Below are 27,032 nucleotides of genomic sequence, written 5' to 3'. Positions count from 1 at the left end.
ACAAAAGTACACAGCTAGGTTAATACAATGAACTAAAATAAGTGTAGTATTATGTAATGATATTATGCCTGGTTCATTTATTGACCAGGTGTACTCATTTGCATATTACGCCTATTTTTTGGTGAACCAGGCATACTCATTTGAATATTACGCCTGGTTTACGCCTTAGTTACGCCTAATTTACGCCTGGTTTAAGCCTGGTTGAAGCCTGGTTGAAGCCTGGACATGCATTTTGTAAACACTGCAATGCCGCCAGGATAAAGTATGATTTTTACGCCTGGTTTCCGTGTCACCTACGGGCGTCACAGTTCGTACAGGAATTTTTTTGGGGAATATCATTAGCAGATTTATCTTTTATTTCTAATTGCTAACTAAGTTTGTTCAAAATCTTCCAGAAAACCTTGGGATTCTTTTCACATGTGTTACTAAGTTCTGAGCATATTTTTCTTTTATATGTTTTTTCTTCATATTTACACAAAGTCGTTTAAATTTTGACGGGAATTAATAAAACTTTTTCCTGTTCTCTGCATTTTCAGGAAATTTATTTACAAGTTTTTCATAATTTTTCACTGAAGTGCAAAGCTCTTTACAAGATTCTGAAAACCAAGGTTTTGGGTCAGACCTCTTGTTTTTTTTGTTTTTTTTAGCTCACCTGGCCTGAAGGGCCAAGTGAGCTTTTCCCATCACTTTGCGTCCATCGTCCGTCTTCGTTAACTTTTACAAAAATCGTCTCCTCTGAAATTACTGGGCCAAATTTAACCAAACTTGGCCACAATCATCATTGGGGTATCTAGTTTTAAAAATGTGTCATGGCTAAAAATAGAGCATAGGGGTAAAATGCAGTTTTTGGCTTACAACTAAAAAAACGCCCTGATTTTATATTTTTTTTAATTGGTGTCTAGTTTCATATTGTTTATTATTTGAACAGAGTGTGTTAAAGTTTAGAAATTTCAAGGAATATATTAGTATTGCTGCACACAAATAATTATTTTCCTTTCATTTACATACTAGCCCTTACCAAACTGAAAAGTTTGCGGCAAACCTGCGGCTAACAATTTTGTTCGCCAAAGACTAGTAGAATACTGAAATATAATTTATTTATCTAAGATATCTTTACTGATATTTGTTAACAATCTAAATTCTAGTCAGTCAATTTTATATCCGTAATACTAACTATATAATAGTCCCAGTTTATATGAAGTTTAATAATATAAATCCATTTTTTTTATGTTTTACAATTTCATACATCATTGTTTTTACTGATTCATTCCAAGCTGACTAGTTCCCATGTGTTTTAATGAATTTCGAGAATTTATACCATATACATAGTTGAATAAGTTTATAAAACGTTAATATTCTTAATATTTATATTTTTTTGTTTATTGAAGTATGGAGAACGAGCCCAGGACGAACGGACTCTAAATATACAATGATATATGTGGGCGAGCGAACTCAGGACGAACGGACCCGATACCGAACGAACCTAGGGCGAACGGACCTATTACCGATTAGAGGGCGCTGAATTAAATATGTCGGAAGAAGGAGCAGGTGAAACCACGAGGGTTAAACGTCAAAAGATAGATGACTCGGACTCGTTTTTTAGGGATTTTTTAAAGAAGGAAATTGAGAGAGAGTTATTAGAGGAGGCATATACGTCTTTGTGTCGAGGATCTTCAGATATGGTTTTTCGGATATTAAAAGTAATGCAGACCAATGCTCTTCTCAGTGAGGGATTCTCGCGTGCATCTTGTAAAGTTAAGATGTATGAAAAAGAAAGGACTGATAAAAAGCCGCTCGCCCGTCTTTATGCAGCTGGGTCTATTTTTAAAAATGGTATTTACATTTTAAAGAAATTCCTGGCTCCAAACCCGGAAGTTCCGGTAGATGGAGAACAAAGAGAAGCTTTAAGAAAATTGTTGAATTTCTTACTTCAGGGTGAGTTAAATAAATATGCATGTAAAATTATATGTACACACTTAAATTCAAAGGGCTAGTGTGATGGGATTGGTTCCCCTAGTACAATGTAGTATATGTTGCAGATACTAAAGTAACTAAGTACTTCTTCTAGCTCAGTGGTTGAACATGCTGCCTTGTGACACAGAGGTCCCAGTTTGGAATCCTGATGAAGACAGGCAATTTTGTAATGAAATTCATGCTCTCTGGCAACATTGGTGCCCTACAATAAAAACCCATGGTTAGTAGAATTGCCTAGCCCGGGAACTGGGGTCGTATTTAAGTTTTTTTGTACCTTTATACCTTTATCTTCTGGTCGTTACATAAGCCAAAGGCGTCTACTGACCTCTCATCTTGGATTGTCGCATATGATTTCTCATCTCATCATAAATATCATATATTAAACTTATCAAAAAATACTTATTTAGGTGTGTGCTGCTGAAACACTTAAGGCCAAAACAAAAAATATGTGTGTTTCTGATTACCCAACCTACCCTATTTTTTTCCAGCCCAAATCCCGACCCTAAACTTTTATTAGAGGATTTCCGAAATTTCCGAAAAAACTACGTATTTTTTCCATAACCGTCTCTTTCATTACATAACCCGTTTTAATGGCTGCGCATTTGTTGACAGCAACAAGTTTGTTGGCTGTATGAATAAACAAATGCCAGCACCTTGTAGTAAGATAAAAATGCCATCCTATGCATTGAAAATAGGAGGACCCTGTTGAATGTTTTTTACGGAAAACCATGGAGAGCTGCCTAATAAAGGTTTGCAATTGACAGTTTAAAGATACAGATCTGGATCAGACCGGAAACGATTTTTTTCAGGAATTGAATAAAAAAGATTCAGGGTCGGGGGTTTGAGTCGGGGTTGGTCGGGAAATAGGAAACAGACATATATAGTTTTTTTGCCTTATGATACTACATTTACTGAAATTCCCTAAGATGTTTTTAAAAAAATATGACCTAAACAATGTTTGTTTGTTGTACAGTAACTTGTATCATGTAGTAGGGCAAATTGCAAAATAATAACTTGTGTTTTATACGGCGTCTTGTAATATACTACATGTACAAATGTGTTATAATGTTAAGATTACATCCCCCAAATAATGAAAGGTAACAATTTATTCAAATGGCTTAATTACAAATGCAACTGTATCCTCACTGGAGCCTCAGCATTACAATGTATAGCACTCCTGTAAATTATCATGAGTAGTAATTGATATGGGAGAACAATGGAGCGATCTTTTTTTAGTTATATTTTACCTCAAACTTTCAGACGTGAAACAGGACAACAAATACGTACAATATTCATCTTACACAGGCATGACAGGCAGATAAAAAAGATAAGAAAAGTCACAATTTAAGAATCTTCAAACTTAAAAGGGGGTACTTATGAATTTCAATTTACTAGTATAACGGTAAATATAAATTTCAGAACTCAACATGACTGAATATTGTGTGGTCAATATAGAAATTAATTGCATGTGACTGTCAAACTAAAACATATTTATTTTGCACTTAATTCGGCTAATCAATGGATGTACATGCAAACACATGAAATCGTTTTCGAGAAATCACCTGGACAAAATTTGTTGCAAGAAAAAAAATAATAAGAAAAACTAGATTTGTAATTGCTAGCAATAACGGATGGCACCCTCGTCCCCCCATTGCCAGGCGAGCGGCAGCCATTTTTGGAAATTCCAAAGTCAAAGAAGGCATCTACCCTTGCAAGTTATCATTTTTGCAAAATTTCATTAAGTTTGAAGCATTTTGAAATTTTGGACAATTTTGCTGTTTCCATGGTTACGGCGGCCATTTTGGAAATTCCAACTTCAAAATGCAACTCCGCACATGTCAGTCACTATTCCTGTAAAGTTTCATCCAGTTTGCAGCACTTATTTTTTTTGGGAAATTTTGAACATTTGTGCTGCAACCATGGTTACAGTAGATAATTCCAAAATTCTAAAAGCAGACATCTCATTGTCACATGTCATGTTATATATCAATACAGTTTCATTTACTTTGGTGCACTACTCTCTGAGAAAATGCTGATTTTATGCATTTTTCCATAGGGTCAATGCAAAACTTGGCCCCAGTTTCCATGGCAACGGCGGCCATCTTGAACCATTCCATGCTTACTGCAACTCTGCATTTGGGGGTCCTTACTATAGTAGAGTTCCATCAACATTGGTCCATTGGATTTCAAGAAATCACCTGGACAAAATTTGTTGCAAGAAGAAAAATAAGAAAAAAAAGAAACGTAGAATAACAATATGTCACCCCAACTCTGTTGAGGGTGCCATAAAAAGAAACGTAGAATAACAATACGTCACCCCAACTCCGTTGAGGGTGCCATAAAAAGAAACAGAGGAAAAGCAATATGTCACCCGACATTGTCGATCGGGTGACATAATTAAAACAAAAACAAACTTGAAGAAATGAAATGAAAATATGTTTAAAAACCCTATGTCAACGAATACGATACAAAACGGGAAAAAACGACTACAAGCAACACATACAGAACCATGAATATACACATGATACTTAACAATTGAAAAATAATTAGCCATAGTTGTCTTTCATAATTGCTTGACAGAGTAAAAAAGCATACATACATACTGTACTGGTACATGTACATATGCTTTTTCCCACGTCGCTGGCAGCATCAACAATGTATTAGTTTGTGATAATAAGGTCTAGTTTATGGTGAACCACAAGTGGTAGGTCAAAGATATTTGGTAGGCAGTTGAATAAACATTGGCATATCTCATAGCCATATAGATTATTTGGCCCTGCCCCCTCAGTCATGGTCTAATGACTTTGAAGCTTTTGCTTAGTTTACATGTATTTGTTTGTGATTAGGTGAGTTTATGGGGAACTATATAGCTACTAGTGGCGGTTCAATGATATTTGGTATGCAGTTGTATAAGCATTGGCAAATCTCATTTCCTTTGAGATTATTTAGCTCTGCCCCCTTAGTCATGGTCTATTGACTTTGGAAACTTTGCTTTGTTTACATGTACATGTATATTAGTTTGTGATTAGGTCGGTTCAAGGGGTACCATTAGTGGTAGGAAAATGATAATTGGTATTCAGTTGTATAAACATTTGTACATCCTATTTCCATGGAGAATATATGGCCCTGCCCCTCAGTCATGGTCAATTAACTTTGAAACATTTGCTTAGTTTGTACATACATGTAGATATAGGAGGATGTGGTATGAGTGCCAATGAGACAACCCTCCATTCAAATAACAATTTATAAAAGTAAACCATTATAGGTGAAGGTAAAAATACATGTATGTATTAGTTTGTGATAAGATGAACTGCTAATGCAAGTGAAGGGTATTTGGTATGGATTTTATTAATTGGTATTTACAAGTCTTATTTCCATAAAGATTATAAAGCATCACCCCTAATAAAAGTTCATTGACTTTTATATAGTTTAAAAGTTAATTTTTGTTTGTACGTTTGTTTAAAGGGAATGATTTATGATAAGTCGATGTTTTTTTAGTGGTTCATGTATACAGTTGTATTAACATTGTTACATCTCATTTACATTTACAACTTTTGATGATAAAAAGTATAATACATGTACATAAATCGGGGGTTCAAATAAACTGTGATCTTCCATATACAGGCTCGGATCTTCCCACTGGTAGTAAGTCACATTGACTTTCATATTTCACATTTGTTTTGGGTGCAGAGACTGCTGTCCCAACTGAAACATATGAAAATTTCTTTGTTAAATTATTTTGATATTTTGTTTTAACTTATCCCCAGATCATGATTCAGCATTACTGGAAAGTGAAAAGTGTGATGAAGCCCAGTGGGCAGTCAGAGTAGCACAACATTTATTATTACCTCTAACAGTGGCTGACAGTTACACAATTGATGATTATTATGATGGTTTAAAAAAAATCCTTCCACAATGTCCATGCAAGACAGGTGAAAGAATCAATGGAAGCTTGGGTGACACTTCATTTGGTAAGTGTACATAAATTTCCTATTGTTATATTATGAATCAAATTGGTACATTGCATGTTTAATAATTCAATTCATTGTCCATCATGTCATTTTCACAAGTTTGATGAATGCCATTTATGTATGAACTAAAATTGCTTCGGTTTGCCCTGAATAAGTTTCTGACACCTGTCTAGACGTTGTTGGATCTCTATGAAATTATATACCACAAGAAAAGGGTTACTGCTGTATTTACGTCAGGAAAAAGGGAGGACATTTTTATATGACCTACAAATTTTTTTCTTGCATCGTATTATGGTATGATGTTGTCCAAAGACACATTTGGTTTCCGGACTATAACTTGAGTTTAAGTCATTGGATTTCTATGAAATTCAATAGGAAAGTTCAATACCACAAAAGGAAGGTTGGGATTGATTTTGGGGATGATTGTCCCAACCGTTTAGGAATAAGGGGCCCTAAACATGCTAAAGGGGCCAAAACAAGCATTTTTCTACTTTCAGTATAATAACTTGTCTATAAGAATTTCAATTGCTCTGAAATTATACCTCAATGTTTAATACCACAAGAAGAAGGTTCCTAATGGGAAGGATTGTGCCTGATATTCATATGATGAAATCATAATCTTTCAATCAGTTTAATTGAAGTCTAGAGCTTGCATGTCAGTTAACTGCTAGTAGTCTATTGTTATTTATGTATAATTGTCATTTTGTTTATTTTCTATGGTTACATCACTCAGACTTCTCTTGAATTGAATTTTAAATTTACGTATTGTTATACGTTTACTTTTCTACATTGGCTAGAGGTATAGGGGGAGGGTTGAGATCTCATAAACATGTTTAACCCCGCCGCATTTTTGTGCCTGTCCCAAGTCAGGAGCCTCTGGTCTTTGTTAGTCTTGTATTATTTTAATTTTAGTTTCTTGTGTACAATTTGGAAATTAGTATGGCGTTCATTATCACTGAACTAGTATATATTTGTTTAGGGGCCAGCTGAAGGACGCCTCCGGGTGCGGGAATTTCTCGTTACATTGAAGACCTGTTGGTGACCTTCTGCTGTTGTTTTTTCTATGGTCGGGTTGTTGTCTCTTTGATACATTCCCCATTTCCATTCTCAATTTTATTTGATCAATTTTGAGGGTTATGGTGCCAATAGTTTAGGAATTAAGGACTACAAAGGGGCCAAAAACAAGCATTTTTGTTGTTTCTTGACAACAACTTGTGTGTTTATGGATGTCTCTGATATTGTGTCACAAGTTTCCATATCACAAAAGGAAGGCTGGGATTGAGTTTGGGGGTAATTGCTCAATTCATGCAGTATTCAGGGGCTAAAAAAAGGCCACAATCAAGCTTTTTTCTAGTTTTGAGGCGATAACTTGTGTTTAAGAGTACGGATCTCTCTGACATTGTACCACATCTTATCACCATTAACCAAAAGAGTCAAAATAAACTTAGTATACCCCCACCCCAACCCTTACCAAAAACAAACCCAGTATAAACAAAACGTCTCATATTTTTGAGTTGTCTTATTTAAAATATTCAGCTAGAGTTTGGCCCTCTAAATTACATGTATAATCATTTCTGTGTTAAGGAATTATTTAGTATAGTTTAACTTCACCTAACCCAATTTTGAAGGACTTTAAACTGACATTGAGTATGTGAATTAAATTGACAATGTCTAGATAGAACATGGATCAATTGGTAAAAGTATGATTATCGAAACAAATTGCAATATATTTTTTTTTGTTTTTTCAAAGACAGTTTTGATCCTTAAGCATTGTTAAGGTAACATTCTTATATAATTTTGTATTCAATTGGTACTTAAAATTCCTATTTTCAATGATAGATAATATTTTAGGAGCACAAATTTGTATTAAGCTAACTCAGGGGAAGTAACTCCAAAGTTAATTTCCAACATGTTTATGATGAAGTTAAGATGGAAGGAGTTTCTGTTAAAGCAAAGTTGTATTTTGATGACTTATTAAGTTAAATTCTATTCTAAAGTCATGAAAGTTCATTTTTACACTCTTCCATTGTGACTTGGAGATGGAAAATACAGACCCAAGATAAAAACACTCACTGACACGTTTATCAAATTTATATTCAATTTGACAAGGTACATTGTCTTAACTAAATTACCTATATGTAGTTATTAACACCTTTGAAGTCTTATCCAATGTAATTGATTATAATGACATGATTACCCTGGTGGCAATCACCAGGTGTCATATATATGTAATTACCCCCGGCTTAGTATATATCTGGGATTTTGATTGGTTAAAGCACGTCGTTACTAAACCCATAGCCCCTGGGTGTTGCTAACCCATATCCCCGGACGTTGCTAACGGTTTTTATACGACCGCAAAATTTGAAAATTTTTTCGTCGTATATTGCTATCACGTTGGCGTCGGCGTCGTCGTCGTCGTCGTCGTCGTCGTCGTCGTCGTCGTCGTCGTCGTCGTCGTCGTCCGGCGTCCGAATACTTTTAGTTTTCGCACTCTAACTTTAGTAAAAGTGAATGGAAATCTATGAAATTTTAACACAAGGTTTATGACCACAAAAGGAAGGTTGGTATTGATTTTGGGAGTTTTGGTCCCAACATTTTAGGAATTAGGGGCCAAAAAGGGCCCAAATAAGCATTTTCTTGGTTTTCGCACTATAACTTTAGTTTAAGTTAATAGAAATCTATGAAATTTTGACACAAGGTTTATGACCACAAAAGAACGGTTGGGATTGATTTTGGGAGTTTAGGTTACAACAGTTTAGGAATTAGGGGCCAAAAAAGGGCCCAAATAAGCATTATTCTTGGTTTTCGCACAATAACTTTAGTTTAAGTAAATAGAAATCAATGAAATTTAAACACAATGTTAATGACTACAAAAGGAAGGTTGGTATTGATTTTGGGAGTTTAGGTCCCAACAGTTTAGGAATTAGGGGCCAAAAAGGGACCCAAATAAGCATTTTTCTTGGTTTTCGCACCATAACGTTAGTATAAGTAAATAGTAATCTATGAAATTTAAACACAAGGTTTATGACCATAAAAGGAAGGTTGGTATTGATTTTGGGAGTTTTGGTCCCAACAGAATAAGGGGCCCAAAGGGTCCAAAATTAAACTTTGTTTGATTTCATATGATTTCATCAAAATTGAATAATTGGGGTTCTTTGATATGCCGAATCTAACTGTCATGACTGTGTATGTAGATTCTTAACTTTTGGTCCCGTTTTCAAATTGGTCTACATTAAGGTCCAAAGGGTCCAAAATTAAACTTAGTTTGATTTTGACAAAAAATGAATCAGTTAGGTTCTTTGATATGCTGAATCTAAAAATGTACTTTGATTCTTGATTATTGGCCCAGTTTTCAAGTTGGTCCAAATCGGGGTCCAAAATTAAACTTTGTTTGATTTCATCAAAAATTGAATAAATGGGGTTCTTTGATATACCAAATCTAACTGTGTATGTAGATTCTTCATTTTTGGTCCTGTTTTCAAATTGGTCTACACTAAAGTCCAAAGGGTCCAAAATTAAACTTAGTCTGATTTCAACAAAAATTGAAATCTTGGGGTTCTTTGATATGCTGAATCCAAAAATGTATTTAGATTTTTTATTATGGGCCCAGTTTTCAAGTTGGTCCAAATCAGGATCTAAAATTATTATATTAAGTATTGTGCAATAGCAAGTCTTTTCAATTGCACAGTATTGCGCAATGGCAAGAAATATCTAATTGCACAATATTGTGAAATAGCAAATTTTTTTTTAATTAGAGTTATCTTTCTTTGTCCAGAATAGTAAGCAAGAAATATCTAATTGCAAAATATTGTGCAATAGCAAGATTTTTTTTTAATTGGAGTTATCTTTCTTTGTCCAGAATCAACTTAAATCTTTGTTATATACAATATACAATGTATATTCACTTTTTACTACCAACTGATAAATTATAATAAATAACATTCAGTGATAACAAGCAGTTTTTTTTACATCTTAATATTTTATGATGTATTTAAATGAGTAGTTATTGTTGCAAACTCCATTAGAAATTTTAATTGAGATTAGTTTTGGAATAAGGGAAAGGGGGATGTGATTAAAAAAATTGGGTTCAATTTTTCTCATTTGAAATTTCATAAATAAAAAAGAAAATTTCTTCAAACATTTTTATGCCCACCTACGATAGTAGAGGGGCATTATGTTTTCTGGTCTGTGCGTCAGTCCGTCTGTCCATTCGTTCGTCAATCCGTTCGTCCGTCCGTCTGTCCCGCTTCAGGTTAAAGTTTTTGGTCAAGGTAGTTTTTGATGAAGTTTAAGTCCAATCGACTTCAAACTTAGTACACATGTCCCCTATGATATGATCTTTCTAATTTTAATGCCAAATTAGAGTTTTTACCCCAATTTCACGGTCCACTGAACATGGAAAATGATAGTGCGAGTGGGGCATTCGTGTACTGAGGACACATTCTTGTTTTGAGAGGATTAATATTCAACAGCATAGTGAATTGCTCTAAGAGAAAACAAAAATTTTAAGTTCATTAGAACACATTCATTCTGTGTCAGAAACCTATGCTGTGTCAACTATTTAATCACAATCCAAATTTAGAGCTGAATCCAGCTTGAATGTTGTGTCCATACTTGCCCCAACCGTTCAGGGTTCAACCTCTGCGGTCGTATAAAGCTACGCCCTGCGGAGCATCTGGTTACTTTATGATAAGAAATTGATGAGACAAAAGCCAGTACATTGCCAAAATGGCACAAGGATTTTTTGGAAGAGGCGTCAGAGCAAAAGGGCGATGATGAGGGCACTCAGGGCACAGCACCCAGTGTTCTCCCCAGGCCGTTTTAGCGTCGCGGTACCGCGACGCTATATTTCTTCCCGTGACGCTATAATTATTTTCAGGATGTTATTTTTCTCGTTCCTAAATTTTGAACTTTCATCTAATTACCACTTATGATCATAAAAAAAATATATCACTTTTAATTGTAATCCCTTCAAGTCGGACAATAGAGGCAATTTAGAATGGTTAAATAGGTGTTAATTGCCCTTTGGGTGATAACTGTTTGGATACGAATACCCCAAGCTGTCAGTTTGACATGATTGATACCACATGGTTTGCAATCGGCAAATTTCGACAAGGAGAAAACGTTATCAGAAAATCATAAAAAAATCGAAATATATGTTTGCTAAATGAAATTTCAAAGAAACAAACAATTTTTCTCATTTAAAATGAGGTTGAGTCTTAGCTTTTTACAACTTTTGATATATTAGTCTACTTTCTTTCTCTTCCTATTAAATCGAGAGTGAAAATTTTGATTTTGGCCATGGGCAAAATAAGTTTTGTACTTTCTATAGAAAGTGATCAAAATTTGCTTGTGCATATGTTTCATCCATTTAATGCATTAAAAACGCCATATTCATTCCAAATATCTTGTCAAACATTGTTTATTTTCGTATTTTTCATTGCTTTCTGCGGCCATTCTGTATCTGTATCTGTGTAAGGAATTCCCTCCTTCAAGGAGCACTTCTTTTCAGAATCGGTTTAAAAGTTCACAATATATATTTACCGGACTATATTTACAGGGGTCTTCGGTATTCAAAAAAAGCAAAAATCTACGCCCGTGGGGTGAATGTTGGCTACATTCAATGGCCCTTTCGTTTGTTTGACGGTAGAGCTTTCAAAAGTTCATTTCTTTTGGTATGTAAAGCATAGCACAGTTTTCTATTTATATACTCTACTTTGAAGCAGTTGTCCATACATTTGCATCTACAGCCACATACGCATAATTTAATATTTTAGTGTAAACTACTGATCGGAACCGGACCAGATATGACAAAAATCCGCATTTTACATTAATAACTACATATGCACAAATGGCACAGTAGACAGAAAACAATGATACATAAAGAGAAAACTAAGCATTAACAGACTACTTGTAGATAACTTTGTTAAAAATATATCATTTTGTAAAAAGAAACAACTGGGACCATGAACCAATATGTTTCAAAGACATGATAAAGAATTTTTTCTATTCAAATTTTTTATTAAGAACCCATGTTTTTTCCTACATATTTAGTGTAATTGTATCTATACAGGTTGCACTATAATAAACCATTCATTCATTTAGCTGGGTATAGGTAGGGTAACTGGAACCATATATTTTTATTTAGACTAAGAGGAAAAAAATAATTCTGGAACTATAAATGAATATAGAAAACATAAACTGAAAATACTGTTATCATGGTTATAGTTTAACTGTATTCTCAGTTATGAATTCAACAATATAAAAACAAAGAATAGGGTGGAATAGAATAATTTATTTACCAAATAAGGGCCTATAGCATACAAACAATATAATACATAACATAAGGGAAATAAAGCGTTGCCACGACACGATAAATTACATTGAAAAAAAATACAATTAATTTTTTTACGCCAAATGTGATGCTATCCAAAATTTCTGGGGAGAACACTGAGCTGCACCCTTCTATTTTAGGCTAATGAGACCACTGTCTCTGAACATTAAGAAATAAGGGACCAAAAAAGGGCCAAAAAGAAGCATTTTTCTAGTTTACAGACAATAACTTGTGTTTTAGTGTATGGATCTCTCTGAAACTATACTACACGTTTCCATACTACAAAGGGATGGTTAGGGGGGTTATGGCTCAAATCATTTAGCAATTAGGGGCAAAAAAGTTTTTTTCTGGTTGAAGGACAATTTTGACAATTTAAAAGCAGTGAAGGGGAGGTAAACCAATTAAAATTTAAAGAACACTGTTATATATGTTTGATTACTTGATTACCTCCCTTACACTGCTTGAAAATTATGTATTAAGAAAAGGTTATCTTCTGATGTGAAGTAGTAAATTTATTATTTAAAGTTACTGTTAATTAATATTAATTTTAACCATGACTGTATGTCATTTTATATTTTCTTATTTTATGATGTATTTAAATGAGAAGTTGTTGTTGCCAACTCAATTAGAAATTTGAATTCAGAAATTTTTTGGAATAAGAAAATGGGGGAGGTGAAAAAAAATTGGGAGCAGGTAAAATTTTTCTCATTTCAGATTTCAGAAATTAAAAAGAATTTTTCTTCAAATATTTGTTTTAAGGCAATTGATATTCCACAGCATAGTGCATCTGGTCTCAGATAAGCTCATAATTTTTGGAAAGATTAGAACTTGTTCTAAATCTTTACTTAGGCACTGGCCTCCTTAACAACAGGACAGGTTAGCTACTGTTAAAAAAAAATAAAAAAGTTTAAAAAAAAGTACTAAATGTATTCACACTGAAATATAGTTCCCTATGGTTATCATGTATGTGCACATAATACACAAATAAACTATGAAAAAATGGGTATATTATTGGAGCAGTTCATTCTAGAATGTATGTCATTAAGATGTGTTGATGTGCAGGCTTTTTAAAAAAAAAACATTTTGATTAGATACTTTGGTATTGATTCAATACTAGTATGATTGACAACTGTCATTATCACTAAACAATCAGAGACAAGGTGAACCTTTAATTACAAGGCCCCACCTCCTTAACTGCCAATCAAATTGACCACATTACCTATCAACCTCAGTCTTACATATTTATACAGACCACTCAATATGCATCTAATTCTTAATACACAAGTATTTGACCTCATAATGGAATACACAAATGTGTGTATTAGATGATTGATATTTATAAGGATGATAGATTTATTTATTGCTAATTACTTTTGATCTACATTACATAAAGTGATTCTGTAAACTATATCTGAAAAGTATGGATTAACAAGATCTTAAAAGAAATGAAATGTGAATATAAATACGAATATATAAAAGGTATTTGTAAGGCCTATAATCATATGATAATTTACTTGATAAATTTCCAATAATCATCTGTATAATTAATCAACAATTTAGATTAGTTGACTTTTTATACGACCGCAAATTTTGAAAAAATTTTCGTCGTATATTGCTATCACGTTGGCGTCTGCGTCGTCGTCGTCGTCCGGCGTCCGAATACTTTTAGTTTTCGCACTCTAACTTTAGTAAAAGTGAATGGAAATCTATGAAATTTTAACACAAGGTTTATGACCACAAAAGGAAGGTTGGTATTGATTTTGGGAGTTTTGGTCCCAACATTTTAGGAATTAGGGGCCAAAAAGGGCCCAAATAAGCATTTTCTTGGTTTTCGCACTATAACTTTAGTTTAAGTTAATAGAAATCTATGAAATTTTGACACAAGGTTTATGACCACAAAAGAACGGTTGGGATTGATTTTGGGAGTTTTGGTCTCAACAGTTTAGGAATTAGGGGCCAAAAAAGGGCCCAAATAAGCATTATTCTTGGTTTTCGCACAATAACATTAGTTTAAGTAAATAGAAATCAATGAAATTTAAACACAATGTTAATGACTACAAAAGGAAGGTTGGTATTGATTTTGGGAGTTTAGGTCCCAACAGTTTAGGAATTAGGGGCCAAAAAGGGACCCAAATAAGCATTTTTCTTGGTTTTCGCACCATAACATTAGTATAAGTAAATAGAAATCTATGAAATTTAAACACAAGGTTTATGACCATAAAAGAAAGGTTGGGTTTGATTTTGGAAGTTTTGGTCCCAACATAATAAGGGGCCCAAAGGGTCCAAAATTAAACTTTTGTTTGATTTCATCAAAATTGAATAATTGGGGTTCTTTGATATGCTGAATCTAACTGTCATGACTGTGTATGTAGATTCTTAACTTTTGGTCCCGTTTTCAAATTGGTCTACATTAAGGTCCAAAGGGTCCAAAATTAAACTTAGTTTGATTTTGACAAAAAATGAATCAGTTAGGTTCTTTGATATGCTGAATCTAAAAATGTACTTAGATTCTTGATTATTGGCCCAGTTTTCAAGTTGGTCCAAATCGGGGTCCAAAATTAAACTTTGTTTGATTTCATCAAAAATTGAATAAATGGGGTTCTTTGATATTCCAAATCTAACTGTGTATGTAGATTCTTCATTTTTGGTCCTGTTTTCAAATTGGTCTACACTAAAGTCCAAAGGGTCCAAAATTTAACTTAGTCTGATTTTAACAAAAATTGAAATCTTGAAGTTCTTTGATATGCTGAATCCAAAAATGTACTTAGATTTTTTATTATGGGCCCAGTTTTCAAGTTGGTCCAAATCAGGATCTAAAATTATTATATTAAGTATTGTGTAATAGCAAGTCTTTTCAATTGCACAGTATTGCGCAATGGCAAGAAATATCTAATTGCACAATATTGTGAAATATCAATTTTTTTTTTAATTAGAGTTATCTTTCTTTGTCCAGAATAGTAAGCAAGAAATATCTAATTGCAAAATAAAGGCAACAGTAGTATACCGCTGTTCAAAACTCATAAATCCATGGACAAAAAACAAAATCGGGATAACAAACTAAAACCGAGGAAAACACATTAAATATTGTGCAATAGCAAGATTTTTTTTTAATTGGAGTTATCTTTCTTTGTCCAGAATCAACTTAAATCTTTGTTATATACAATATACAATGTATATTCACTTTTTACTACCAACTGATAAATTAAAATAATCTTTACCATTCAGTGATAACAAGCAGTTTTTTTACATCTTAATATTTTATGATGTATTTAAATGAGTAGTTATTGTTGCAAACTCCATTAGAAATTTTAATTGAGATTAGTTTTGGAATAAGGGAAAGGGGGATGTGATTAAAAAAATTGGGTTCAATTTTTCTCATTTGAAATTTCATAAATAAAAAAGAAAATTTCTTCAAACATTTTTTTGAGAGGATTAATATTCAACAGCATAGTGAATTGCTCTAAGAGAAACAAAAATTTTAAGTTCATTAGAACACATTCATTCTGTGTCAGAAACCTATGCTGTGTCAACTATTTAATCACAATCCAAATTTAGAGCTGAATCCAGCTTGAATGTTGTGTCCATACTTGCCCTAACCGTTCAGGGTTCAACCTCTGCGGTCGTATAAAGCTACGCCCTGCGGAGCATCTGGTTTTATCAGGAATTGGCTTGAAACAGTTTTAAAATTTTAAAACTTTTAATTATAACAAACCATTATTTATTACTTTATTTCCCATTAATAATTATTAATTTTGGACCCCGATTTGGACCAACTTGAAAACTGGGCCAAAAATCAAAAATCTAAGTACATTTTTAGATTCAGCATGTCAAAGAACCCCAAGGATTCAATTTTTGTTAAAATCAAACTAAGTTTAATTTTGGACCCTTTGGACCTTAATGTAGACCAATTTAAAAACGGGACCAAAAATTAAGAATCTACATACACAGTTAGATTCGGCATATCAAAGAACCCCAATTATTCAATTTTTGATGACATCAAACAAAAGTTCAATTTTGGACCCTTTGGGCCCCTTATTCCTAAACTGTTGGGAGCAAAACTCCCAATATCAAACCCAACCTTCCTTCAGTGGTCATGAACCTTGTGTTTAAATTTCATAGATTTCTATTTACTTGTACTAAAGTTATGGTGCGAAAACCAAGAAAAATGCTTACTTGGGCCCCTTTTTGGCCCCTAATTCCTAAACTTTTCAGACCTCAACTCCCAAAATCAATCCCAACCTTCCTTTTGTGGTCATACACCTTGTGTCAAAATTTCATTGATTTTTATTTACTTATACTACAGTTATGGTGCGAAAACCAAGAATAATGCTTATTTGGGCCCTTTTTTGTCCCCTAATTCCTAAATTGTTTGAACTAAAACTCCCAAAATCAATCCCAACCTTCCTTTTGTGGTCATAAACCTTGTGTCAAAATTTCATAGATTTCTATTTAATTAAACTAAAGTTATAGTGCGAAAACCAAGAAAATGCTTATTTGGGCCCTTTTTGGCCCCTAATTCCTAAAATGTTGGGACCAAAACTCCCAAAATCAATCCCAACCTTCCTTTTGTGGTCATTAACCTTGTGTTAAAATTTCATAGATTTCTATTCACTTTTACTAAAGTTAGAGTGCGAAAACTAAAAGTATTCGGACGACGACGCCGCCAACATCATACCAATATACGACCAAAAAATTTTCAATTTTTGCGGTCGTATAAAAAATATAAACGAGTCAAAATTGAAAACTACGTTCAAACCTATGATTGCGTTGGATAAAAACCGCAATTTTTATATGTGTGCATATATTTAATAATAATTGTTGTATTCAAGAAACACTTTTCTTTAACCCTTGATTATAATCTTTTGTTAATATTGTAATTTTTGTCAACTTTGAATTGACAGGTAGAAAACCACTTAAGGTTTGTTTTCATTGCAATTACCAATTGAGTATATATGATAAGAGATTAATCAGACATGTGGAAATTTATCTAATTAGCACGATAGTTATCAAAGGTACCAGGATTATAATTTATAGTACGCCAGACGCGCGTTTTGTCTACATAAGACTCATCAGTGACGCTCATATCAAAATATTTATAAAGCCAAACAAGTACAAAGTTGAAGAGCATTGAGGATCCAAAATTCCAAAAAGTTGTGCAAAATACATCTAAGGTAATCTATGCCTGGGATAAGAAAATCCTTAGTTTTTCCAAAAATTCAAACTTTTGTAAACAGGAAATTTATAAAAATGACCACATTATTGATATTCATGTCAACACCGAAGTGTTGACTACTGGGCTGGTGATACCCTCGGGGACGAAACGTCCACCAGCAGTGGCATCGACCCAACTACACAAATGAACTAAATTAAAAGTCATGTAAGTTGGACAAATTTCATGTTTAAAATAAGCAAATTTGTGTATGTATTTAGACTGGACATGTAAAATGCAATGATTTTAGTACTTGTTTATGTTTACAATTTGATTACACAATTCCATTAAAATTTTACATAATTTTTAAAGCTATATATTCAATTAAAGTCAAAATAATTCAGAGATCAATGATGATTAAGTGTAATGGGTCATAACCAGTGAAACAATGTTCATGTATATTTATGTAGTAACCTTTTGTGGTTTATTAAGTAGATGAAGTTTGAAGTTATCATTTTATAATATATCAAACAAAATCCTTTCTAAAAATGCTCTAGATATATTAAAAAAATATTCATTCACATTATTCAAAATGTTTTCTTTATTAAATTCATTGTAATCAGATGTAATCATGATTACTTTGCCAATTGTAATCATTAATTTAATTTAATCGTACAAATGACAAAGTAATTGTAATTTAATCAATTACATTGAAAGTAATCAGACCCATCTCTGACTATAGGTCACCGTACGGCTTTCAATAATGAGCAAAGCCCATACCGCATAGTCAGCTATAAAGGTGTAATACCACCATTGATTTTCCCCTATTAGTCTTTGTTAAATTTGCACTTTTCAAAAAATTGTGCAGAATTTATCTTTGTTTCAAATAAAGAAATACTTGGCATGAGTTAAGTTTTATCCTGTCCAGTTCTATAGAAAAAGTTTCACATAACATTTCATTGCATATAAGAAAATAACCATCATTGTAAGTTAACCAATCAAATTTCTCCCCTTATTCTATCTGTGTACAAGGTTTAGTCACCATGTAACCTCAAGATTACAAAATTTTCTATAGAAATCACAAATAAAAAATAATGGTGTTTTGAAATACCCAAGACATATGTTTATGACACAGAAATAGTTTTACTGCAATAAAATGAAGGTTTAATTACCTACAATGGTCAAATTCAAGGGAATATTTTTTTAGACCTACTTTCGTATGCAACCGGATGTGACGTACCATGATTTGGTGGTATTACACCTAAAGAAGACCTTTTTGTTCAATAAACTGAATGTGACTTTTTCCCTTTGTAATACTGGTTATTTCAAGCATTTCTGTCAAGTTTTGTCATAATCAGTTCAATAGTTTGAGAAAAATCTAGTATATTGAAAGACGACATCTACAGCGATTCGAGCAAAATTTCTTCGACAAATCCAAACCAAGCCGCATCAAGATAGAATAGAGTGTGGACCAATAAATGATCAAATATCTATCTTATCTGCCTACAAACAGTTGAAAATGATACACAAGATGATTTTAGGAACATAAAATACCACTAATAAACCTCTTTGTCTTCTTTATAAGGTCTCTTTGGGTCAATTTATACCTCTCATTTCCTCAAAATTTCAACTTTTCAGGCCAATAAATAAAAATATTGGGGTAACTTTCAATCATTTATGGTGGAAATGTTATAAGAAATGAGTAATTGAAGCATTTTAGCAGAATGAACAATCCATATAAAAGTTTACTGTCTCCATGAAGGTTTCAATAAGTCCTTACGTAAAAAGTAAATTTACGCCACGTTCCAAAGAGGGACATAAAAGGCTTCTCTTTTAGTGAATAACTTGTCGTTACAACATTAAAAATAATTTCATCTACTTATAACTATATATTTATTTAAGTATTACCTAGGAAAATGTTATATCATAGCAAAATATAAGAAATAAGGAGAAAAAGCCCACCCCCCTCCAAAAAAATAAATATATGCACTTAGTATGGCTTGTTCTGTCAACTGAATATTCATGGTACAGTCCTATTTCAAGACAATTTTCTCATAAAATGTGTTTTGGAGACTCAATCCACTCAGAATATTTCATTTTTTGTATTATTTCACTTAAATAGCAAGAAATTTTAACACATGAGATTACTCACAAGGCTATAGGTGCATGTACAGCTTCCCATATTAGGTGTAATACCACCATTGATTTTCCCCTATTAGTCTTTGTTAAATTTGCACTTTTCAAAAAATTGTGCAGAATTTATCTTTGTTTCAAATAAAGAAATACTTGGCATGAGTTAAGTTTTATCCTGTCCAGTTCTATAGAAAAGGTTTCACATAACATTTCATTGCATATAAGAAAATAACCATCATTGTAAGTTAACCAATCAAATTTCTCCCCTTATTCTATCTGTGTACAAGGTTTAGTCACCATGTAACCTCAAGATTACAAAATTTTCTATAGAAATCACAAATAAAAAATAATGGTGTTTTGAAATACCCAAGACATATGTTTATGACACAGAAATAGTTTTACTGCAATAAAATGAAGGTTTAATTACCTACAATGGTCAAATTCAAGGGAATATTTTTTTAGACCTACTTTCGTATGCAACCGGATGTGACGTACCATGATTTGGTGGTATTACACCTAAAAGGCCCCGAACTGACAATGTAAAACAATTCAAACGAGAATTGTTCCTTATAAACTATGAGATTTCTCACAAGTATTAATTTATTATTTAGTTCCAGACATGCAAAAGAAATAATCTTCGCTGATGTAACATTTCAATTCATTACAACAACATGCCTTCACTGAATTCATTCAGGTGCACACATGATACGATTAAAGTTATTTTGTTTCTATATTTGGGGTACAATTTCCTTCCTTTATGGTATGCTTATAGCTACTGTGTGTATGTTTTATAGCATGAAAATAATAAAAGAGTCAGTGCAACCCATCATTAATTATTGTGATGGATCAGTATTATGAGATACTTATTATAAGTGACTACGACATTGTTAGTATTATAACCTATCGTCAGTATGAAAGAAATTAAAAGTGGTTCATATTCATCCGTATAAAAGTGGCACATGTATTTTATTTTATCCTTATATTTCTCATCATGCCGGGTACAAGACCTTAGAATATTACTTAATACAAAATATCAGTATAATATTTCGACCCCACTATATGAGAAAAGACCAGTGGCAAATATTTCTGTGTTCCTCCAGTCGATCCCGGAAGATATTTTCAAATGAATTATTTGTTTGGCAATGATGATGCTTTGTGTCTTAATAAAGGGCCTATAAAGCTACCTAAAGTGTTTTCTTTTTATAACAGCAATATATCAAGTTTAGACAAATAATTTTGTTAATGAACATTTATAATAATGGTCATGGATATCAATTTTTTTCAAAAAACTTCTTTAGATATACATGGTAAAATTTGTGTTCTAAATAACTAGTTTTGTGTATACACTTAACCCACACAAGGCCTACATTGACTATCGACTGCATGTAGCCAAAACATGATTTCACCTACATGTAAATATTGAGTTTTATCAATGGGCACGTAATTGTGTTTAGTTTACATGTGAATTACACTAACACAACACTGAGTTTAGTCAATGTGAACATGGCCTTACATCATTCTACACGTGACATCCAAGTTGAAAATTTTCCTCACATTCTGAAATTACGTTTTAAAAAAATTGAATAGACATCACTTGAAACAATGTGTTTATATCTTATAAAGACAATATTTTAAGATTTGTTAAAATTATATTACTAGAGTTGATAAAAAAAAAAGGTTGAGTTTTCTCTTCAGTTTTTTTTTTAATTTAAAAGGTTGGATTGATGGTTGGCATGGCAGATCTGATATATTGGTTAACAGTGTTGCAGTTGATTTGGCTTATCCAGACATGCCAGCAGATGATGATTTAGAGGTTTGTTCGTCAGTTTCTTCATCAGTTTCTTCCACAGAGGTTAAGGCATCCTCTAATTTCAATGAAAAAGATCAGCAACAGGTTTTAGCTCAAACCATAGTTTTTTCATTTCTCCAGCGAAAGGAAAATAAACTAAAAGGTAACTTGAAACATTGTTTGGTTCCGGGTATTGGAATCTCAAAGAAGAAGGCAGTCATCTATTCTTACGATTGTGATGAAGATGTGCTTCTTGGATCAACACAAATGGATTTATTTGGATATAAATCAATATGTTATAATACTATAGTAGTACTTTGGCTAGCATTGAACTATAAAATTTTTGGTACAGGAATCACAGAGTCAATGAAAAATTATAAAGCAGAATTTTTCAACAGAGTTGGCAGTTTCCTAGAAAATTACAGAAACGATGTTACTAGAACCTTGTGTAAAAAACATAAAAGATCAGACGAGGATACTGGTTGGACTAAAAATGGAGCAGTTGAAGATAAAATTGCTGTTAATGCAGATAATGAAGACTTGGGAATCAAAATGAAAAGATTATAGAATAGATTCATATTACAGTGTATGAATTACAAAATTTGATACCTCCCACATGCCCTAATTGTGTGGCCAGATTTGGTTTTTAGTCTCCAATGCTTATGGTTTTTTTTGGTTAAATAACAAAAGCTGCTTCAAGCATACATGTTAATAACATACAAAAATGACAAAGATGAGACTCAGTTAGCATCGTTAGTCAGTTTTTTAAACAGGTCTTTGTCAGGATAGGGTAGGTGTTGTACATGCCGAATTCGGCCAATATCATGTCCATTATTTCAAGACATAAAATGTTCCTCAAATTGACAGATAAATTTTTGAGAAAGTGATTGATTTCTTTAAAAATGAGAATGAATATTTTTTGTGTAACTTGTCTCAACTTTATGCATGTATTTTATTAACATAGTATAATTTAGATTATAATAAATTGAGAAATACACTAATGTTAATGTAGACATCGATTGTTTTCATATTGTATAAATAGATAAATTTTACTTGATCATCATGATGATATTTGAATACCATGGAATAGTTCATTTGAATCCATGAAAAAATCTTAGGTATAAATATATAGTCGGAATCTGAGAATCAGTAATATGGTAATTGTACAAATGTAAATCATGTAAAAAAATGTATATAAATATGTACATGATGTACTAGGCGAATATAAGAGTGTATATACAATTACACTTTTATCGTAAATTCATAATTGAAAAACCATACAGAGTATATTTTTTTTGTCTCTCCTCATGTCTACTGTCCGTCAGGTAGGGTTCACCTGACCACGTCCTCATTTCATGGATTAAGGGTAACATTTTATGGTCGTCAGTATCTCAGATACTATATTTTCTATACGGAGTTAGTCAAATATATTTGGTGTATGGGATGATTGTAAGGTTGACGATGTTGGACTGACAGGTTTCATCTGACCATGACCTCATTTTCATGGTTCAATAAACAATATTTAGTGTTTTGCTCACCGCCATGTGAGCTTATGCCATCACTTGTCTTCTGTTGTTGTCGTAATCTATTTCAAAAATCTTCTTCTCTGGAACTACTGGCCAAATACCTTCAAACTTTAACTGAATGTTCCTTAGGGTATCTAGTTTATAATTTGTATCCGTCGACAAACATGGCCACCATGGCTAAAAATAGAACATAGGGGGTCAAATGCAGTTTTTGGATTATATCTCAAAAACCAAAGCTTTTTGAGCAAATCTGACGTGGCATTAAATTGTTCAATTGGCCAAGATCTATCAGCCCTGAAATTTTCAGACAAATCGAACAACCATTGTTGGGTTGCTGCCACTAAATTGATAAGTTTTAAGGAAATTTTGAAGTTTTTTGGTTATTATCTTGAATATTATTATAGATAGATAGATATAAACTGTAAATAGCAATAATGTTCAGCAAAGTAAGATCTACAAAAAAGTTAAATGACCAAAATTGTCAATTGACCCCTTAAGGAGTTATTACCCTTTAAAACAATTTTACACAATTTGTTCATCAAGTTTGATAATATTTAAAAATCTTCTTGGATATTTTAAGGAAATTTTGCAGTTTTTTGGTTATTATCTTGAATATTATTATAGATAGATATTAACTGTAAACAGCAAAAATGTTCAGCAAAGTAAGATCTACTAAAAGTTTTAACGACCAAAACTATCAATTGACCCCTTAAGGAGTTAATGGCCTTTAAGGACAATTTTTAAGTTTCTAACTTTTAAAATCTTCTCAAATGAATCTAGTATAAATTTTGTATTTTATTTTTTTGTACATGTTGTATGTCAAGAAACATAGACACTGGCTAAAATGGAACATATGGGTAAAATGCATTTATATGCTTTTGAAGAAAATATGACCGATACAATGAACATTTAAATGGCATTTTTAAGCCACTCATTAATATGGGCGCATTGCATTTGCACCAATTTTTTTCAAAAATCCAATCTTTCATTTGCGCCACAATGTTATATTTCATTTGCGCCAAAAATAAAAACTTCATTTACACCATTTTACATGTATTGTATAGAGGAAAAGTTCAATATCCGTGAATAACATTTGTGTTTACAATATTCCCCCTGGAGAACTGAAGGAGTTCATACACATTTCTAATACAAAACTGAGAGTCACTAAGGTTTGGAATTATATAGTTTGAGGTGTCAAGATGGACATTAATATTGTCAATTTAGAGACAAACAAACAAAATAGTCTGTATTTTAGGATGGACACACATATATGTTATCATATGTTCTGAAAAATTTGGAAAGCCAGAAGACAAAAAAAAAACCAATTATTAAAACTTAGAATGAACATGCTTGTCGAAATATTATTTTCAAATCAAACAGAGAATAAATAAGTCATATGAAATGAGTGAGTGGTGAAAAATAATGTTTATCCTATTCTTGCTCCAATGTAAGTATATATCATAAACTTAGTCCTTTGTGCACGATTTTATCATTTTTTATGCAAATATATTGTATAATCGTCAATTTTTTTTCTCTGCCTGTTATGATTTAACAAATATGGCTTCTCATTAAATGCCATGTTTTGAAGCAGAAGTTTACCGAATGTCATCATAAAGTAAACACATAACAAAAAGTATGGATATTGAACATGTGTTTAACATGTACAAACAGATAATTGTTTATTTTAATGACAGATCCATACGTATTCCTGTGATCACCGAATTTTTACGAGGAGGGTTACGCTCAGGTCAATATGCATACGGAAAATATGTTGGCGAATTGCTTCCTGGAAGCAAGCAATTAAAAATAAGTAAACTTCTTCTAAATGTGGACAAATTAAAGAATTTTCCTCAGAAAAAAGTATATGTACATAAGTTGTATAAGTATAGATTATAACATGCCCTTTTCCATATTGGCCCTGGTATCATCCCGAGACTCCCATATCGGCCTCAAGGCTTTAGCAGAGGGCCGATATGGGTCGAGGGATGATACCCAGGCCAATATGGAAAAGTCATGTTATAATCTTTTTATCACATGTTTAAATGCTGCAGAAAAGAGAAAAAAAGGTCAATTATAACAATTTAATGATACATAAAAGGTAAAATCTTGAGCAATTTACCACAAACGTGTCGTTAAGTATGCAATGACGTCACGTCATTAGGAACAGGGCACAATATCAATATCTCTTTTTTGCCCGGGCAATTTTGAGGTTATTGCATATGCAAAACCTAAGGTATTCATAACAAATATGTGATAATGAAACTTTCCATATAGTCATAAAAGACATATGCATATTTTTTTTAATTTTGAGGTTTCTTATGACTTTAAATATTTATATTACCATAGTATGTTAGTTTTCTCATTCTTATTGTTTTACATTTGTCAGTTTGGGGCCTTTAATATCGACTATACGGTAAGGGCTTTCATTGTCAAAGGCCATACGATGATCTATAGTTGTTAATTTCTATGTCATTTTGTTTCTTGTAGAGAGTTGTTTCATTTTTTTTGGCAATCATATTACATATTTTTAAATCATTTTTAATAAATTTAGTTTTTTTTTTTTTTTTTAGAGCAAACAGGTACAATTCTTCATTTATCCTCTTTGTAAATACCCTGTAATCACATTTTTTGGGGCGAATGGAAGAAAACAACATTAATTAACTATATACCTGTGTTTACCAGTAAAATGGCGCAAATGAAATATGGTTTGTGGCGCAAATGAAATGCCAATTGACGCAAAAGCAAAGCACTGATTAATACATATTGAAAAACAAAAATACCAGGTGAACTATATAGGCTCCTTAGAACCTGTAGAAGCCACTTTTTAAATGTTATCATTACTATTTACTTAATCTTGAATCAAACATTTAGGGCACTATATATGACTACCATTATTTATATACATATAATTTAATTATTTTTTTATAATTTTTCTTATTTAACAATTTGTACATTTATTTGTTGTTGTTGTTTAATTCATGTACTTATTTACAATGCATAGGGAAACAAGGATAGAAACCTGATATTGGTTGAGAACAGTACCATCCTAAGTTCTATTTTAAGCTTGCTTCACTTTGAATATATATATATGAAATTGAAAATAAGATTCTTTGAAATGTATACTTTACTGTGATTGAAGCCTGAGTTCTTTGATATAATTGATTCATAACATCTATATGATCTACAAACTAACAAAATTAAACATGTTTACCCCAAAAGGTACTTCCAAATTTTTATAAGACCGCACAGAATTTTTTAGGATTTTGTATAATGCTATGATGTTTTCGTCAGCGTCCGAAGACACATTTGGTTTCCAGACAACAACTTAAGTTAAAGTGAATGAGTCTTTATAAAATTTTAAAAGAAGGTTAAATACCATATAGGGAAGGTTGGGATTGAATTTGGGGGCTATGGTACCAACAGTTTATTAATTGGGGGCCAAAAAAAACATTTTTGTAGTTTCCAGACATTAACTTGTGTGCAAGTGTATGGATCTCTCTCAAATTTCTAAACGATTATGGAGGTGGATCATTTGACCAGTAATGCAGACATTATAGTTTGTTGACTGTTGTTACATTTATACATGTTTATACTTCCTCATTTTACTAATGAATCTTAATGAATTTATATTTAAATTTTATTCATTTTTTTATATTAATTATAAATTATGAATTTTCAAAGGTTACTTCTTTTAATGTTTATTTATTTACATGTATGTACATCTCATCACCTAACAATATTTCTATTCTATTTTAATCATTTGTTATTGACTATTCAATCACTTTATTAGATTATGTAAATGTAAATGTATGTGTATGATTTTTTGTTTATCATTATTATTAAAATGGTGTGGGATATTGAGGTCTCTTTGCTTGTCTTGTATTTCTCTGTTTAACACACTAGAAATGAATGTGCTTACAAATTGTAAACTGATTTGTGAAATTGCTAGTCGAAGATCTAAATTGTATAGTCAAACTTGTAGATCTACAATACAAATATTCAAAACATTATACAAAGCAAAGCCTTACTTGTACATGTACTATACGGGTAATCAGAATATTATACATAGCACTGTCATTCTTATAGATGTATATTACCCAGAGTTTTTCCTAGAATTTCAAATAGCACAATGGAAATTAACATAGCACTGGTCTGC

At 32.3% G+C, this 27,032-nt stretch overlaps 1 protein-coding gene across 1 annotated transcript; it reads left to right on the top strand.

The window, feature by feature from the left end:
* The first annotated feature begins 1,488 nt into the window (after positions 1-1,488).
* On the top strand, positions 1,489-26,737 carry LOC139495058 (uncharacterized). Its single transcript, XM_071283213.1, has 3 exons — positions 1,489-1,935; positions 5,742-5,945; positions 21,277-26,737. The coding sequence occupies exons 1-3, from the start codon at positions 1,530-1,532 to the stop codon at positions 21,915-21,917; spliced, it is 1,251 nt and encodes a 416-aa protein (XP_071139314.1). The 5' UTR covers positions 1,489-1,529; the 3' UTR covers positions 21,918-26,737.
* The last annotated feature ends 295 nt before the right edge of the window (positions 26,738-27,032 follow it).

Source organism: Mytilus edulis, chromosome 11, assembly GCF_963676685.1.
Source record: "Mytilus edulis chromosome 11, xbMytEdul2.2, whole genome shotgun sequence".
Lineage (NCBI taxonomy): Eukaryota > Metazoa > Mollusca > Bivalvia > Mytilida > Mytilidae > Mytilus > Mytilus edulis.
The sequence above is the reverse complement of the archived record's forward strand: the minus strand, read 5'-3'. Positions and strand labels throughout refer to the sequence as shown.

Bases quoted from the DNA above. Each gene is read 5' to 3' on its own strand.
- LOC139495058 (XM_071283213.1), top strand. From the start codon at position 1,530: ATGTCGGAAGAAGGAGCAGGTGAAACCACGAGGGTTAAACGTCAAAAG. The intron at 1,936-5,741 runs GTGAGTTAAATA...ACTTATCCCCAG, and splicing joins GTTGAATTTCTTACTTCAGG to ATCATGATTCAGCATTACTG. The intron at 5,946-21,276 runs GTAAGTGTACAT...TTAATTTAAAAG, and splicing joins CTTGGGTGACACTTCATTTG to GTTGGATTGATGGTTGGCAT.